We start from the raw sequence: 14,095 nt of genomic DNA on the forward strand, positions 1-14,095 counted from the left end.
TTTCTGTAGTCACATAAGTGACTTTCAGAGGCCCCAAGGTGAGTTGATCATCTAGACCAGTCTGAAAACTTCTGGGGATATCCATTTAGAGTGACTCCCATGTCCCTGCTCATCCCTAACACTGGGCCTTCCTCTGGATGTCCTTGCCTCCCACCGAGGGTCCCACTGGATTTAGCCACCTGAGCCTGGGCCTTGCCTGTCAGCTGGACTCCTTGGTCTAATCTGGCAAGATGGGGACTGGAGAGGGATGTGCAGTAGCCAGGGCAGTGTCACTGAGAAAACACTTTCTGAAGCCTCTGGGGCTCACATACCGTGGGCTCCAAGAGGTACCATGTGATTTCTTACATTCTCGGCTCATCAGTGTCTCCTGGCTTGGGATACTCCTTTGGAGAGACTTGTTCTTTGTGCTCACGCCTGCCTTCCTCCTGACTCTTCTAAATCAAATGAGTGACTAGGGAGGGGGAGGGCAGGGGAGCAGATGTCCTCTGAGCACATTCTCTGAAAGGAGCCCCTTTTCAAAATTTTGATTAAAAAATATGTAGACATGGCAGATGTTGGGACCAGAAGAATCCTCTTTTTGAAACAAGGGTTTCCTCTCTCCTCTGGCATGTTGCCTTTTGCCTTGATTGGCTGGCATAACTCATTTCATATAACAATCACATCCTTAGAGATTAGGTCATGTCTCATCATCTAGCCATCTGATACCCAGCTCTGGCTTCATGTCTTCCACCCACTCCATTCTAACAGCACCAGCATCCTTGCTGTTCTTCAAACATACCAGCCTGCTCCAGCCTCAAGGCCTTTGCACTATTACTTCTTGAACGTGATTCCCAGATACTTATGTGGCTAATTCTCTCACCCTCTTTCAAGGCTTTCCTTAAATCTCATCTTCTCAAGATTCTGATTTATGGTGTTTGCCTATTTCTGTGGTGTAAATACTCCTACCATAGTTGATTTTATGCTACTAAATTGTCATCAACCAGCTCAAAAATTGCTGAAATTCCAACAGTTGGTTCTCACAAGCTCATATGAATTGGTACCTCCACACTGCTCTGCCCAAGCTCCAGTTAAGCATTCCCTGCACCCCGGAGGTGCCCGTGCCACACTTTGGAAAACACTGTGTGGACAAGAACTTTTATAGAACAGAGGCTTTCCTTATGGATTTAATCAGCCTCTTGTTGGCTGGGTTTGTTTGTTCAGTGAAAATAGATGTTCGTTCCTGTGTGAGAAACTGTTTTCCTCTTTGAAGCAGGAGTAATAACTAGCTTTGCTAATGCAGTCATATAAATACAGTGGACAGTAATGGTCTGACAGAGACCATGGTGAATTATCAAATATGCCAATGAGTAAACAGCAACTTGCATAGCTCTTGGAAATTACAGGCTCTCATGTGAAGAGAGGTCTCCACTCAGCTGTATGGGCCAGAGTCTGTCTTTAGAAAACAGGTCACCCACTTGACTGGGTGCTGGTGCATTTCTAACCAGAATAAGACACATGTAAGATGCTCTAGGTTTGTGACGTTCCTTAACTATTCATTTGTTGTCCATTCTGTAGCTTTTTAATTTAAAAAAAAATGTGCATTTTAATATACTGTCCCTGCTCCACAGACATACACTCTCACACGTACACAGAAATACATCAAAAACCCCTCTTCTCATCCCTTCCTGCCTAGAAATAAGGAATGGCGGAAGGTAGTATTTATTGATCATCTAGTATGTATATAGCCTCATACTAGAATGTTCCAATACATGATCTCATTGCATCTTCTCTCCAACCCTGGAAAGAGGCTATTATTTTCTCTACTTTACAAATGAGAAAATAGGAGCTCAAATAGGTTAAGAAATTTGTTCCAAGTTCCACATACAAGTACTAGGATTCAAATTCAGCCTTTTTTTAAAGCCTCTCAGCACCTATTTTTTTCTATATGATCTTTTCCCCAACATGAGGTAAGAGATGAGTGGGGTTTTTTTTTTTGCTCATTACTCATCTTCTAATTTATTTTCACTGGTTCCTATAAATATTTCTTTCAAAAATTCAAAGGTGAGGATCTGTCTTAGGCTGCCTAACACCAAATATTGTATTGTCAAACAAAAAAGAAAAATCTAAAAAAATAAAAATAAAAAAGTGTCAATTTCATGTCTTTTAATAGGTAAATAAGTTAAAATTGTCTGTGTGTGTTTAAATGTATAAAATGTTAGCACTTATCTTAAAAATAAATTTTGGCTACGTAACCCCGTGATATGAACATTGCAAAAATGTGCTGATATGGCTTTGGGGGTTTTATACTATTTTTGCATACGGGAAAACTGAGTGTATCATTAGGAGCTGAGCACAGGGTCCTAAAGCAGTTCTGGAGGAACCCGGGCCCTCCCTCCTGTTTGAGGCACCAAGTGTCCTGGGAATCACTAGGATAGCCTGGCTTGCAATCAGCACTCCATCAATATTTGTGAAATAGGATGCAATATTTTCCTGACACAGGCCCTAATCTTCATCTCCTTCTTCCTGCAGGTCTTTTCTCTGCAGTCCTGGGAGGCAGGTAATGGGCAGGACTGCCTCTGGCCCGCACCATGAAGCCTGAGCCTGCTTCCGCTGTGCCCCAGGCCCTGCTCTGCCTGAGCACTCAGCTTCCGGCTGCCTCCTTCCCTGCAGCCTCCTGCTGCTAGGAGGTAGACCTTCAGGACTGGTCCTTGGCTAGTTTCTACTTTTCACCTGGCTCACCTGACTGTTCACTCCTCCTCCATCACGGCCCCCCCAACCCCAGCCCTCTCCCCAGCCACCCTGGCTGGGGTGTTCGGGGGTCCGTTGGGAGGAGTGCGTTGCTGAAGGCTCCCACCCGCCGTGCACTTTCTCCTTCTTGAAGCAAGGCCTCCGGATCCACATGGATAGCTGAGATCTATTCTTGGAGAAAGACACTTTGCTCCTCACTCTACACCCTCACTTGCCCCACCTGGTTGTCCTCTTTTACTGCTGTCCCTCCTGTCTCTTTTGAATTTCTTGTTCGTGTGCCCATCTGGGGCTTTCTTGTTCACTTTCCTCCTTCCTCATCCTCTCGACACTTGTGTGTGTGCCTCCTTCCTCTTGTGTGCTCTCTGTCCCCCCACCTGTCTCCTCTTCCTCGCTCCCTTCCACTGCAAAGGGGGATCGTCCCCTGAGAGCTGTTCCCTGCCTGTCTGCTCCTCCGGGCTTGGTCCCAGCAGCCACCATGAGCTTCTCCGTGCACTCAGTTTTCTTCACCCTGAAGATGAGCGTCCTGCTGGGGTCCCTGCTGGGGCTCTGCCTGGGTCTTGAGTTCATGGGCCTCCCCAACCAGTGGGCCCGCTACCTCCGCTGGGATGCCAGCACACGCAGTGACCTGAGCTTCCAGTTCAAGACCAACGTCTCCACGGGGCTGCTCCTCTACCTGGACGACGGCGGCGTCTGCGACTTCCTCTGTCTCTCCCTGGTGGATGGCCGAGTGCAGCTTCGCTTCAGCATGGACTGTGCCGAGACCGCCGTGCTGTCCAACAAACAGGTGAATGACAGCAGCTGGCACTTCCTCATGGTGAGCCGTGACCGCCTGCGGACGGCATTGGTGCTTGATGGCGAGGGCCAGTCTGGGGAGCTGCAGCCCCAGCGGCCCTACATGGATGTGGTCAGTGACTTGTTCCTCGGCGGAGTGCCCGCAGACATACGACCTTCCGCCCTGACCCTCGATGGAGTACAGGCCATACCTGGCTTCAAGGGATTAATCCTGGATCTCAAGTATGGCAACTCAGAGCCTCGGCTTCTGGGGAGCCAGGGAGTCCAGTTGGATGCGGAGGGACCCTGCGGTGAGCGTCCCTGTGAAAACGGTGGGATCTGCTTTCTCCTGGATGGCCACCCCACCTGTGACTGTTCTACCACCGGCTATGGTGGCAAGCTCTGCTCAGAAGGTAAGGCCCTCTTCCCTATCCCACTATTGCTAGAGGCCCACCCACTGGGTTGGGTAAGGACCCCTGATGGAAGCCGGCCCTATCCTTTAGTACAAAGAAGAAAGAGGGTAGATGGACTACAGGTCCACGTTTGGCTCTGCTGTAAACCCAGCCCTTTAGCTGTGCCCCTGCTCCCACAGTCTTCTGGAAGGTGTCTGCAGGGTGGTGTAGGAAGGCACAGAGACTGACTTTGTTAAATACTTAGAATCCAGATTCCTGGACTCCTAGACTCAGTAAAGGCCTAGATTTCAGGAGGAGGAACTGTTGAAGTGACAAAGTAACCATATGAGTGTGTATGTTGGGAGTTTGGGATGAGGAAGAGGCAAGGAAGTTACATTTCCTCCCATCCTCTTTGAATTAAGCACTGGGTTCCCCTAGACATGTTTGTGTCACTGTCTCAAGCTGGTCTCTTCCTGGAGGTGGTGGGATAGTTGCAGGCAGCACAGTGGTTCTCAGCCTTGGCTGCATGTTAGGATTACCTAGGGCAATTAAAAGACTCTTGGGCCACACCCTGGACCAGTTCAAGCATTGGTATGTTTTTAAATCTCCCCAGGTTATTCCACTGTGCAGGAAAGGTTGGAAACCTACAGGTTGAGGGAAGCCAGGTGGGTGGGGCCAGATGAGTGTCTAAGTCTGTCTCCCAGGATCTCTTCATTCAGGTGAGCACTCCCTGCCTTGGGATTTGTGATTAAAATTGTGTCTGCAGGTGTTCCTCAAACTTCCCCTGAACAGCCCAATCCCTAAAGCAGGTTGTGGTTGATACGAACTTTGGCAACTGGTAGGTATTAAATTTTTAAAAATAAAAACAAAGTTTATTTCACAGGTGATACATGCTGGAGACTACAACACTTTGGGAATCTTGTTGAAAGCCTCCTTGTAGGTCAAGTATGGGCTATTGCAAGAATGCTTCCTGGGTCTCCACCACTTCTTTCTTCTGGTTTGGGTATCATACGTCCCTTCCTGTGGGTGGGCTGCGGGAGAGGGAGACACAGGTTGTGCACATTGTCCTTTTCTGGCTTCTCTTTTTCCCCACTGAACCCACTGGAAGAAGGGGTGGGGAAGAGGGGCAGAGGCAACCCCAGCCCACACAGCCACTTTGGGAATGTGGTTATTGAAGCACTTACCACAAGTAGGTGCCTTCTGGAGTTGACTGCTGTTCCAAAGCTTCTTGGCTTTGGAGGAAGTTCTGCCTGAAGACGCTGACATGATCACTTGTTCTCTCCTTTGCCCAAAGGATCTGTTCTGTTCTCAGAACTTGCAGTGAAAGCTGGCATTCTTCCTTTCTAGGGACCAGGGTGTTTGCAAGTGTGTTGTTAACTTGCTGATTATCCCTGATTGCATTTTTTGTTTTTAAAAAGAACTCATTTCCTCTGGGCAGGTTTTGATCAGCAGTTTTCTGCAGGAAGAATCTCTATACTGTATATGTATACAATTTCTTTTCTGTCTCTTTTTTTGGTTTAGTTTGGATGTGTGTGTGTGTGTGTGTTTGTGGTCTGCAGTGGAATTTCTTTGAAGCAGATGATAGGCAGTCAGTCTTTTAATAGCTAAATATAGTACGTATGTTTTAATAATAATTCTTTCTGTAGGGTTCAGCTCATTCATGGCTATGGATTGATACCTCTATCTGTAGAAGACAAACACACAGCACGGCTCATTTATTCTCCTGATACATAAATAGAGTAAAGCAACTCTGTAGTAACTAACACGTGGTTGGTTTGAAGCAGTGCAAAAGTTGAGGTGAGGGCGGATATTGGGGGAGGTACCAGAATTTACTGTTGGCGACTTGCTGCCTGTTGACCCTGATAATTGTTATTATGATCAATCACAAAAATGGATTTCAGTGCTTTAGAAAATACACGTTCTCTCTACACATAGTTGATTTTTAGAGTAGGCAGGAAAAATTCACCTGTAAAATATGAAGGAACAAAAGTCACAGCAGCTGCCAAGTGTCAAGCAGCTCTGCATAAAACAAGATAAGCAGCCTAAACAAATGCCCACCCATTGTCCCACAGATAGTGTGAAGTGTGTCGTGAGGCTGCATCCATTCCCTCCCCCTCCTCCATTTTAAATTGCACATGTCACAGAGCTGAAAGGGGGGACTTACTCCCAGTAGTGGATCCTGTGTACCAGGCACCTGATGGTCCCACTTTGCATGATGGGCCCTGCCATTTGGTTGTGTGAGAGTTTGCACTCAGCATGGAAGACCCATTTGTACTTCATGCTTTAGTAGTTCAAGAGCAGGAAATGCTGGGAGAGCTCCTGCAGCTTCAGATGGATGTGGTCAGGGCCTGTTGGAGGCGCTCTCTGTGGTCCATTAGCTTCCAGCATGCTGGCGGTGTTGATGTTTGTTTGGCTCGTCTGACTTTCCATGCCTCACTGGCGCCAGAATGTCTCCATCCTGCACCCTGGGAAGAATGCACGGATAGGCCCCTCTCTTCTATGTGCTCTGGGCTATTTTGATCCCTTGTTGGGTACTTTTTCTAGGTAAGACCCACAAGACACTGGAGACAGTTGCTGTGGGAAAGCTGGGCCTAGGGGACGAGTATGGATGTGTTACCTTCCCCTTCCTGTGGTGAAAGGCTATTGGCTCTGGCTGCAGACTGAACCCCACACAGCCTACTTGGGAAAACTTCATTCCAAGACTGACAACCCAATGAATGGTCACATTGAATGTTCTGGCATGTGATGGAGGGAGAAGAGGTCCCAGATTTTTACTTCTAGGTGTTACGTTTATAAATAAAATGTTTGGTGCTCAACTTCAGATTTATTCAAGTTGACTTTTAATCTTGCCTAAAATGACTTTAAAATTATGCATATCTGGTTTGGAATATAGTCAAGCTACGTATGGTAGACCATACCCACTTTGCTTTTTCTGTTTAGCCCAGTCTGTCCTGTTATGGGTATCCCTGAAGCTCACCGGGTGAAAGAGGTGTCCCCAGCTCCTTCCAGAGAGCATCCCCCTCATGGGTCATTGGAAGCTCATCATTACCTTGAAATGAGTTTAAACGAGTTTATTTTAAAAACATTCTTAGTTATGAATGTGCATGTATTGAATTTCTCAACAATCTTATGGCCCTGAAGAATTGATTCACTGCCAAGGTATATAAATTTCAGTACCACTTTCCCTGAAGAGCTCATTTAGCACGGAGTCAGCCTGCTGCAGGTGGGATGGGGCTAAGGAAAGATGGGGACACTTTCACAGGTTGATCTCTACCCCCACATCTTATTACTGGCTCTACCTATGTTACATACCATTTGTGTGCCCATGTTTTTAGGTTAATTCAGTGAAGAGACATGAGGTCCTATTCATTTGGCAAAAAAAAAAAAAAAAAATGTTACTTCATTGTCTGCTATCTTTTCCTGCTGACTTGGGCAGGCGCCCGGACCCAAAGCTGCTTGCCTTGAGTCTCAGCTGTTAAGTTTTCCGGTGTCAGGATCCTCCAGTGAAGTACAGAGGTGGGTGTGGGTGACAGGGGCCAGAATTTTATTATAAGCACACTGTTGTGTGGTTCCCACTAGCCTCCCATCCCCCATCCCTCCTGCTGTCTGAAGCTGACATCCTACTCAGGTTGGTTTGATTGATGGCTCAACACCACTGTGTGGCCCTGGTATGCCTTCCTGAAAGTGAATTTCAGTTAGTTTTCTTTTTATTGAGAATCTTGTGTCTCTTTCCCCATTTCTCAAAGCCAGAACTAGGATGGAATAGTATTCCAAGAGTAGTCGCTTATCCCTGAGTCTTTACCAAGGGCCAAGACATCGGATGCTGTAGTACAGGGACCAATGGTTGCCTCAGCTGGATCCTCCTGTTTTGGGCACTTGCTTAAATATACAGTCGTCTCCCCTCCCACTCCCCATTGCATCTCCTGCTAGAATAGTAACGTGGCTTTGTTCCTAATCTGTGTCAACTCCAAATGGCCTAGGAGGGGGGCAGGGAGGGGTAAGTAATCAGAGAGTAAAGGCTAACTCCTTTCAGAATCCTCCCCCCTGGTATGGAGACAGTAGCGCAGAAGCAGGGAGGACTGCTGCTTCTGAGACTTGATTTCCCACCTGGCATTAGGCATTAGGACCAGCCCCAGCTCTCCACCAGCCCAGCCAGCCAGCCAGCAGGGGCTGTCGCTAAACGAGCCTGAATAGGGGTCTGATTGCTCCTTTCTCCTCCTCTCCTCCTGATTACCCAGCGAGATTTCCTGGGTATGCTGTATGCTAAATGGCAGAGCAGCCGCCTGCCGCTTGCTCCAATTATCCCTCTTTTAACTGCAAGGGAAGAGCAATTTTTTTTAACCCCCCCCCCACCCCCATAGCATCTCTGCCTCCTTTAAAGGAATAAGACCCTTCTTTCTTGTCCCCCCTTCAGTGGGGTGAGAGCAGCCTTCTCCCTTCGCACGGCCTGCACACCAGCTGCTGGCTGCAAAGCGGGTGGGCCTTGGATAATACTTCAATCCAGATTCAGCAGAGTTGAGGGTCAGGCAGGCATTTTGCCAGGAACCTTCAAGCAGCAGTGAACTTGCATTTGCATTTGGTAATGAGACACTGCAGGCCCAGTGCTGGGGGCTAATCGTCTTCAAGTCCCCTATCTCCCTTTGCAGGCTGTCCCAGGGAGGTTTCCAGCTCAGGGAACAGCTGCCCTCAGTGAGGTCTTCTCCCTCCTTCACAGGACAGAAGAGGTGGGTGTGGGCTGTGCTTGGGGGACGGGACCAACATGCCCTTCCCAGCGAAGTCTACTGCCTTGTAATCACTGGCCCTCATGGTGTCCGTCCAGAGCAGCGAGGCCCCAGAGGTAGACATGGCATGAGAGGCTGTGGGGCAGGGCTCTGACGATGGGGTTCCCTTCCTGAGACAAAGATAATGATGATATTATTATTACTATTATTGAGTACCACCATGTGCCTGGCATCCTAGGAGCTTTATATTAAAGCCTTGTCTCCTCTAGTCCTCACAACATGCCCGTGCAGTTGATATCAGTAACTAGCCCTATTTTGCAGATGAGAAAACTGAGGAGCAGAGAAATTTAAAACTTGAACAAGGCTTAGTGTGGTGGTTAAGAGCATGGCTTCAGGAGTGGGAAAGGAGCTGGATTTGAATCTAGGCTTGTCCACTTACATGTTGTCTGTCTTTGGAGAAGGTTTTGGAAGCTTCAGCATCCTCTTCAGTAATAACAACAGCAGTTTATAGTCGCAGGGCACTCACTCCTTGCCTGCTCTGTGTTCGCTCTTGTGACCCAAAGAACCATTCTTGAAACACTATTATTATTCTAATTTTGTAGATAAGGAAGCTTACCGAAGGGTGAATAACTCCTCCAAGGTCACACTGCTCATTAGGGTCAGAGCTGGACTTCCTGTCTAAGAAGTCTGGCCCCACAGCCCCGCACTCTTAACCACTGTGTTATCCGGCCTTGCAGCAAAGCAGTCAGGTTGTTGCTTAGAGCGTGGAATGAGATGAAATGTATAGAGTTATCAGCATTGTCTCTGGGAAAGAATGAGGCCTGACTCTGGGCTGTTGGCCACATGGTGGGTGTAAGAACAAATTTTGTGTCAATTTGGTTTCGTAGAAGGTTTGACGCTTCCCTTTGAGCCACCCCCACCTGTGTCATTTTCCTTCATCCTAGTTGGGAAGGTGGCAGAGAGAAAAGGAGAGGAATTTCAGGAGGGTATAGAATCCAGTTTCATTACCATTTTGCCCCTGCCTAGGAGCATGGGGTCACTGACAATGGTTGTGCCCGTTGGACTGTATTCAGAACTCTTGGCCTGCAAACGTGGTGTTCTGGCCCCCATAGCATCCCGACGAGGTGGGTAGGACAGACCTTACCATCCCACTGAATAGGTGAGGAGACCCAGGCTGAAGGTGCCATTGAACTTGTGGGTAGACAGGTGAGGGCCAGGTGGGCTGCTGCCTATTTGGCAGGCGGCTGTGGAACTTGAGAGCCCAGATTCTCAACATAGCATTTTATTTCTGCTCCTAGGCTCCCTTCATTAACACAAATGGCCTGTGTCTCCATCGTGAAATGGAGCATTGCCTCCCTGGATGCTGATGATAAGCAAAATGTCAAACTCCTGGGGCAGGAGGTTGGCTAGTCCTGGGAGCCTTGCTCTTCCCAGTCAGAGAGAAAGAGAGAATATGAAAGAGTGAGAGAGAATGAATGAATCTGAGTGTGCGATTTCCACCTTCAAGACCCTGGCTTGAAACGAAGTGCCCGGGAATTGGACCTGTGGGTCCCGAGGCAGTGGGAGCACAGCTGCCCCACCCTGGAGCATCGCTGGACAGCAAGACCTCTTCAGACTTACCTTTGGTTTCCCAGGTACCAGCAAGTGCCCAGCAGCCCACCTGGGGCTGGCGGTAAAAGATGGGGCTCCTGGATTAATCTTTTACACTCCTTGTCTCTGCTCTCCTGCTGCCTTCTGACTCTCTTCCCAGATAATAAAACCAAACTCTTTCTCTCTCTGTTTATTTTTCTCTTTTCCTGTGTGTGTTGGGGGCAAAGGGGGTGGTTATTACAGAGGCAGATTTGCCACAAAACTCAACCTTTCATATATTTTCACTTGCCTGGGCCCCTTTCAGGGCCCCATATCTAATATTGTGTTTGTGATTTTTTTTTCTTAAGGAATCTCCAGTATCGTAAGCTTCTGGCCCCTGCCTCTGTGGATCTGCCTCTGTTAAGATGACTTGTTGCTGTCTGGGGACAGCAATGTTGCTTTGGGTGTGTGTGTGATTCCCCAGGTGTCCTACAACCCTTCATCACAGACACATTTCCCTTCACTTCATCACCAATGGGGCAGGAAGAGCCATGGAGAGGGCGGATGGGAGGCTGAAGGCATAGCGGAATATCATTTGGGCAGGTGTGGTGGGAGCTGGGGACATCCAGGATCGACAGTGGGCAGAGAGAAGACGTGTTTAGAAATGTTCGCTGTAGATTTGGAGGAACAAGCTGGTGTTTAAGCAGAGGGAGCACCCCGGCGCCCCTCCTGAGATTTCTCAGCTGAAGTTGGGATGTTTGGTTTGCCACGGCTCGGTTACAGGTGACAGGCTGTGGCTGACAGGAGAGAGGGAAGAAGCGTGGCTCTGCAGGCCTGTCTCTGTGATCTGTTTGGGAGCTGACAGTGCCAGTGGGTTGTCATTACTGCTGTTGTTCTCCAGAAACTGATGTCTTTGAGTGACCTATTTAAAAGCAATATGGGGCCCCTTTAAATGTGTCATCATCTATATCTGCTCTCAAACCTCCACTGCTGTCCACAGTGTTTCTGAATAGTGTATTTTCCAAAGTTAAAAAAAAAAAAATTTTTTTAAACCCAGGAACCAGTACCAGCAGCTTTTAAAAACAAATTGATCTCATAGTCATCCAAATTACCCAGCTCCACTCTGTGATAAGACTTACATTTGCAAGTGGGCCTAGAAATTGTGAATGCTTTCAGCTCCTCCAGGGGGAACACTGTTTTCCTGAAGGGTGCTCAAGGGACGAAAGAGGGTGGAGATGAATGAAAGGCAGGGACACGAGCTGCAGGCAATGAGGAGCTCCTGGTTTAAGCTTTGAAATGTGTGTAGGATCCTTTTGGTATTACTCAGGCTCTTATTTAAGTATGGCATCTTTGCAGCTGAGATGTCTCGGGGAGCTTTTCCTTTAAGTTTTTCCATGAAATTCTGTGAATCCAACCCTCTTCTGACATTTTTGCCTCTTGCCTATGAATTTGGTTCTCCTGAAGTGGTCTTTTTTGCTGGTGCAAAGTCCTTAGAGGCCAGAGTCTCAACAGTCCCATGTTTGTTGGCAGAGTTAGGGCTTGGTGTCTCCACTCCAGGAGGCAGGGCGTTCCAGGCAATTCCATAACCTTTCCTCCAGGTGTGAATGGAGTAGAAAAGTGCAGTGAGAGAATGTACAACTCATTTACTCAATAAACTGCTTTCAAATGAAAATGAGTAACCTGTTGCAAGGAGGATGGGCAAGGCTGAAATTTCTTCCCTGTTGTCTAAGCAGTGGGAAAGGGCTCAGCAAACACAGTCTCCTCCTTCCTCCTCATTCTCTCAGGTTTCTTGCCTCTTGGGAAGGGGTCCTGTCTCTCACATGGTTAGCCTTAGCTAAGGGGATAAGGAAGGGCGGGCTCGAGAGTGTTAAGCTTCTCACCTGTGGGATTCTGAGAGACTCATGGTCATCCCCCAGCATACTTGCTTGATCTAGGTCAGGAAAGACAAGGCTGAGTTTAGGCTAAGGCAATGTACTATGAGACTCTTCTTTTAAGGAGACACACTGAAATGTGGAGGGACTCTGAGGGTGTGGGAGAAGTGAAATCATCTCTGAGGGATGAAGAACAGATCCTGTGACCCGTGTAGAGGACAGCAAGACATTTATATTGCCTTCTAGTCATGGCTTTGCTTGTGTAATGCACTGAAAACCAGGGTTCATGGTGAAGAATCATGGGATAATACATTTGGAGGGGACTTTTTTTTTTTAATTGAGGCATAATTGACATATTAGCTTCAGGTATATAACATAGTGATTTGATATTTGTACATATTGCAAAATAATCTCCACAATAAGTCTAGTTAACACCCATCACCATACAGAGTTACAAAATTTTTTCCCTATCATGAGAATTTTTAAGATCAGCTCTCTTAGCAACTTTTAAATGTGCAATACATTATTATTAACTGTAGTCACTATGCTGTACATTACTGGAGGGGACTTTAAACGTCATTGGGTTTAATTATTCATTTCCCATCCTCTTCTCCACTGTATAAAACATCCCTTCTCACCTCCCCCCCCCGCCATACCCCCCCAAAAAAACAGAGTCAACTGCAATGACAGGGGCTTGGTACTTTTCAAGTCATCCTAATGTATCTCTGATCACTGCTGAGCATTAGGGAGCTCTTCCTACATCAGGCCAAAGTCTGCTTCTCAGACCCTTCCTCACTGGTCCTCATTCCAGTGAAAGCAATCTGACCTTTGCAATTGGCCATGTGGGGGTGTGGGGGATGAGTGGGTCATAATATTTCTGGATGATGCTTTGTAGGAATCAATCCTTGTGTCAAACTAAAATTCGTGAGGGATTCTCTAATATGGCACTAACAGTATGTACACCACTGAGTTATTTAAAATCGACTGCTTCTGATTAATCTTAAACAATGTGGGAGGGATTGATGTGGGAAGGGATTCTGATGTAAGCAGGTGATTCATGCTCCAGTCATCTTGTTCCTGGCGAGCTTGCACTCTGAAAGATTCATGGTTAGCCCCATCTCTAGCTCTATTATCTGTGCCTCATTTCATCCCCTTAAGATGTCCGATCTTTCCCCATATTCAGCCAGCTTTTCAGCATCTCTGAATTTCCAAAGAGCCCCCTGGACATCTCTAATGGCTTGGCAATAAGATGAGAAGTTCTAGAATGCTGTGGAGTAGAGGAAAATGGAATTGAGTTGGATTTGCTTGACAAACCCATCGTGGTAGCCAGGGTCAGACTCCCCAACAGACATCAAGATTTTGCTAAAAAGTCTAGCAGGATGCTTTAAAAAAAAAATAAAGAGTATGAAATGAAGTAGTATTGAGTAGCTATTCCTGGACATTGGCCTTGGAAGCACATGCCTTGTTCAAAAATGCTTCCTATTCTGCCAAGTTGCCTTGGGTAGCCCATGTTTTTGGCACTGTTGGGAAGAAGTCTCCCAGAGAGAGGATTAGGCAGGGCTAGAAGATGTTGCTCCCACATTGGCATGGACTGGAAACCTGCCAAGCAAATCCCCTCCTGCACCCTGAAGGGGATGAGGCTAGTCTTGGCTCTTGGCCATCTCCCCATTGACAGTCATTTTACTGACACTGCAGCAAAGAAAGGAGAACTTGTCTCATAATTCATGGCTTAAAATAGTTTACTTTTAAGAGCAAAGCCCACGGACATCATTTTGAGTCCAAGCTTTAAAATGTACTCAGAGTCACCGACTTCTAGTCTGCAGCCCCATTGTCCAGCCAGGCTCTCTGGATGGCGTGCCCGTGCAGGAAATGGGCATGACCTTCTCACATACTTGTGTGGTAATTGCCGTGTGGGAAGATGGTTGGGTTTTAGTTGCTGTGGGGACTTTGCTGTTTGCTCATCTTGATGTTGAGTTTTCAGCCTTGTATTAATGCAGATTGGAGCTATTTTCTCCCTGCGTAGAATATATAACCAGTGGCTACA

General features: G+C 47.2%; 1 protein-coding gene across 1 annotated transcript in view; it reads left to right on the plus strand.

The window, feature by feature from the left end:
- NRXN3 (neurexin 3) overlaps nucleotides 1-14,095 on the plus strand; it is a 1,627,094-nt gene that overhangs the window by 215,700 nt on the left and 1,397,299 nt on the right. The window contains exon 3 of the mRNA XM_064486155.1: nucleotides 2,509-3,911. Coding sequence (XP_064342225.1) covers nucleotides 3,203-3,911 — 709 coding nt within the window. The 5' untranslated portion in view covers nucleotides 2,509-3,202. The remainder of the gene's footprint in view (nucleotides 1-2,508; nucleotides 3,912-14,095) is intronic.

This window comes from Camelus dromedarius, chromosome 5, assembly GCF_036321535.1.
Source record: "Camelus dromedarius isolate mCamDro1 chromosome 5, mCamDro1.pat, whole genome shotgun sequence".
Classification (NCBI taxonomy): domain Eukaryota; kingdom Metazoa; phylum Chordata; class Mammalia; order Artiodactyla; family Camelidae; genus Camelus; species Camelus dromedarius.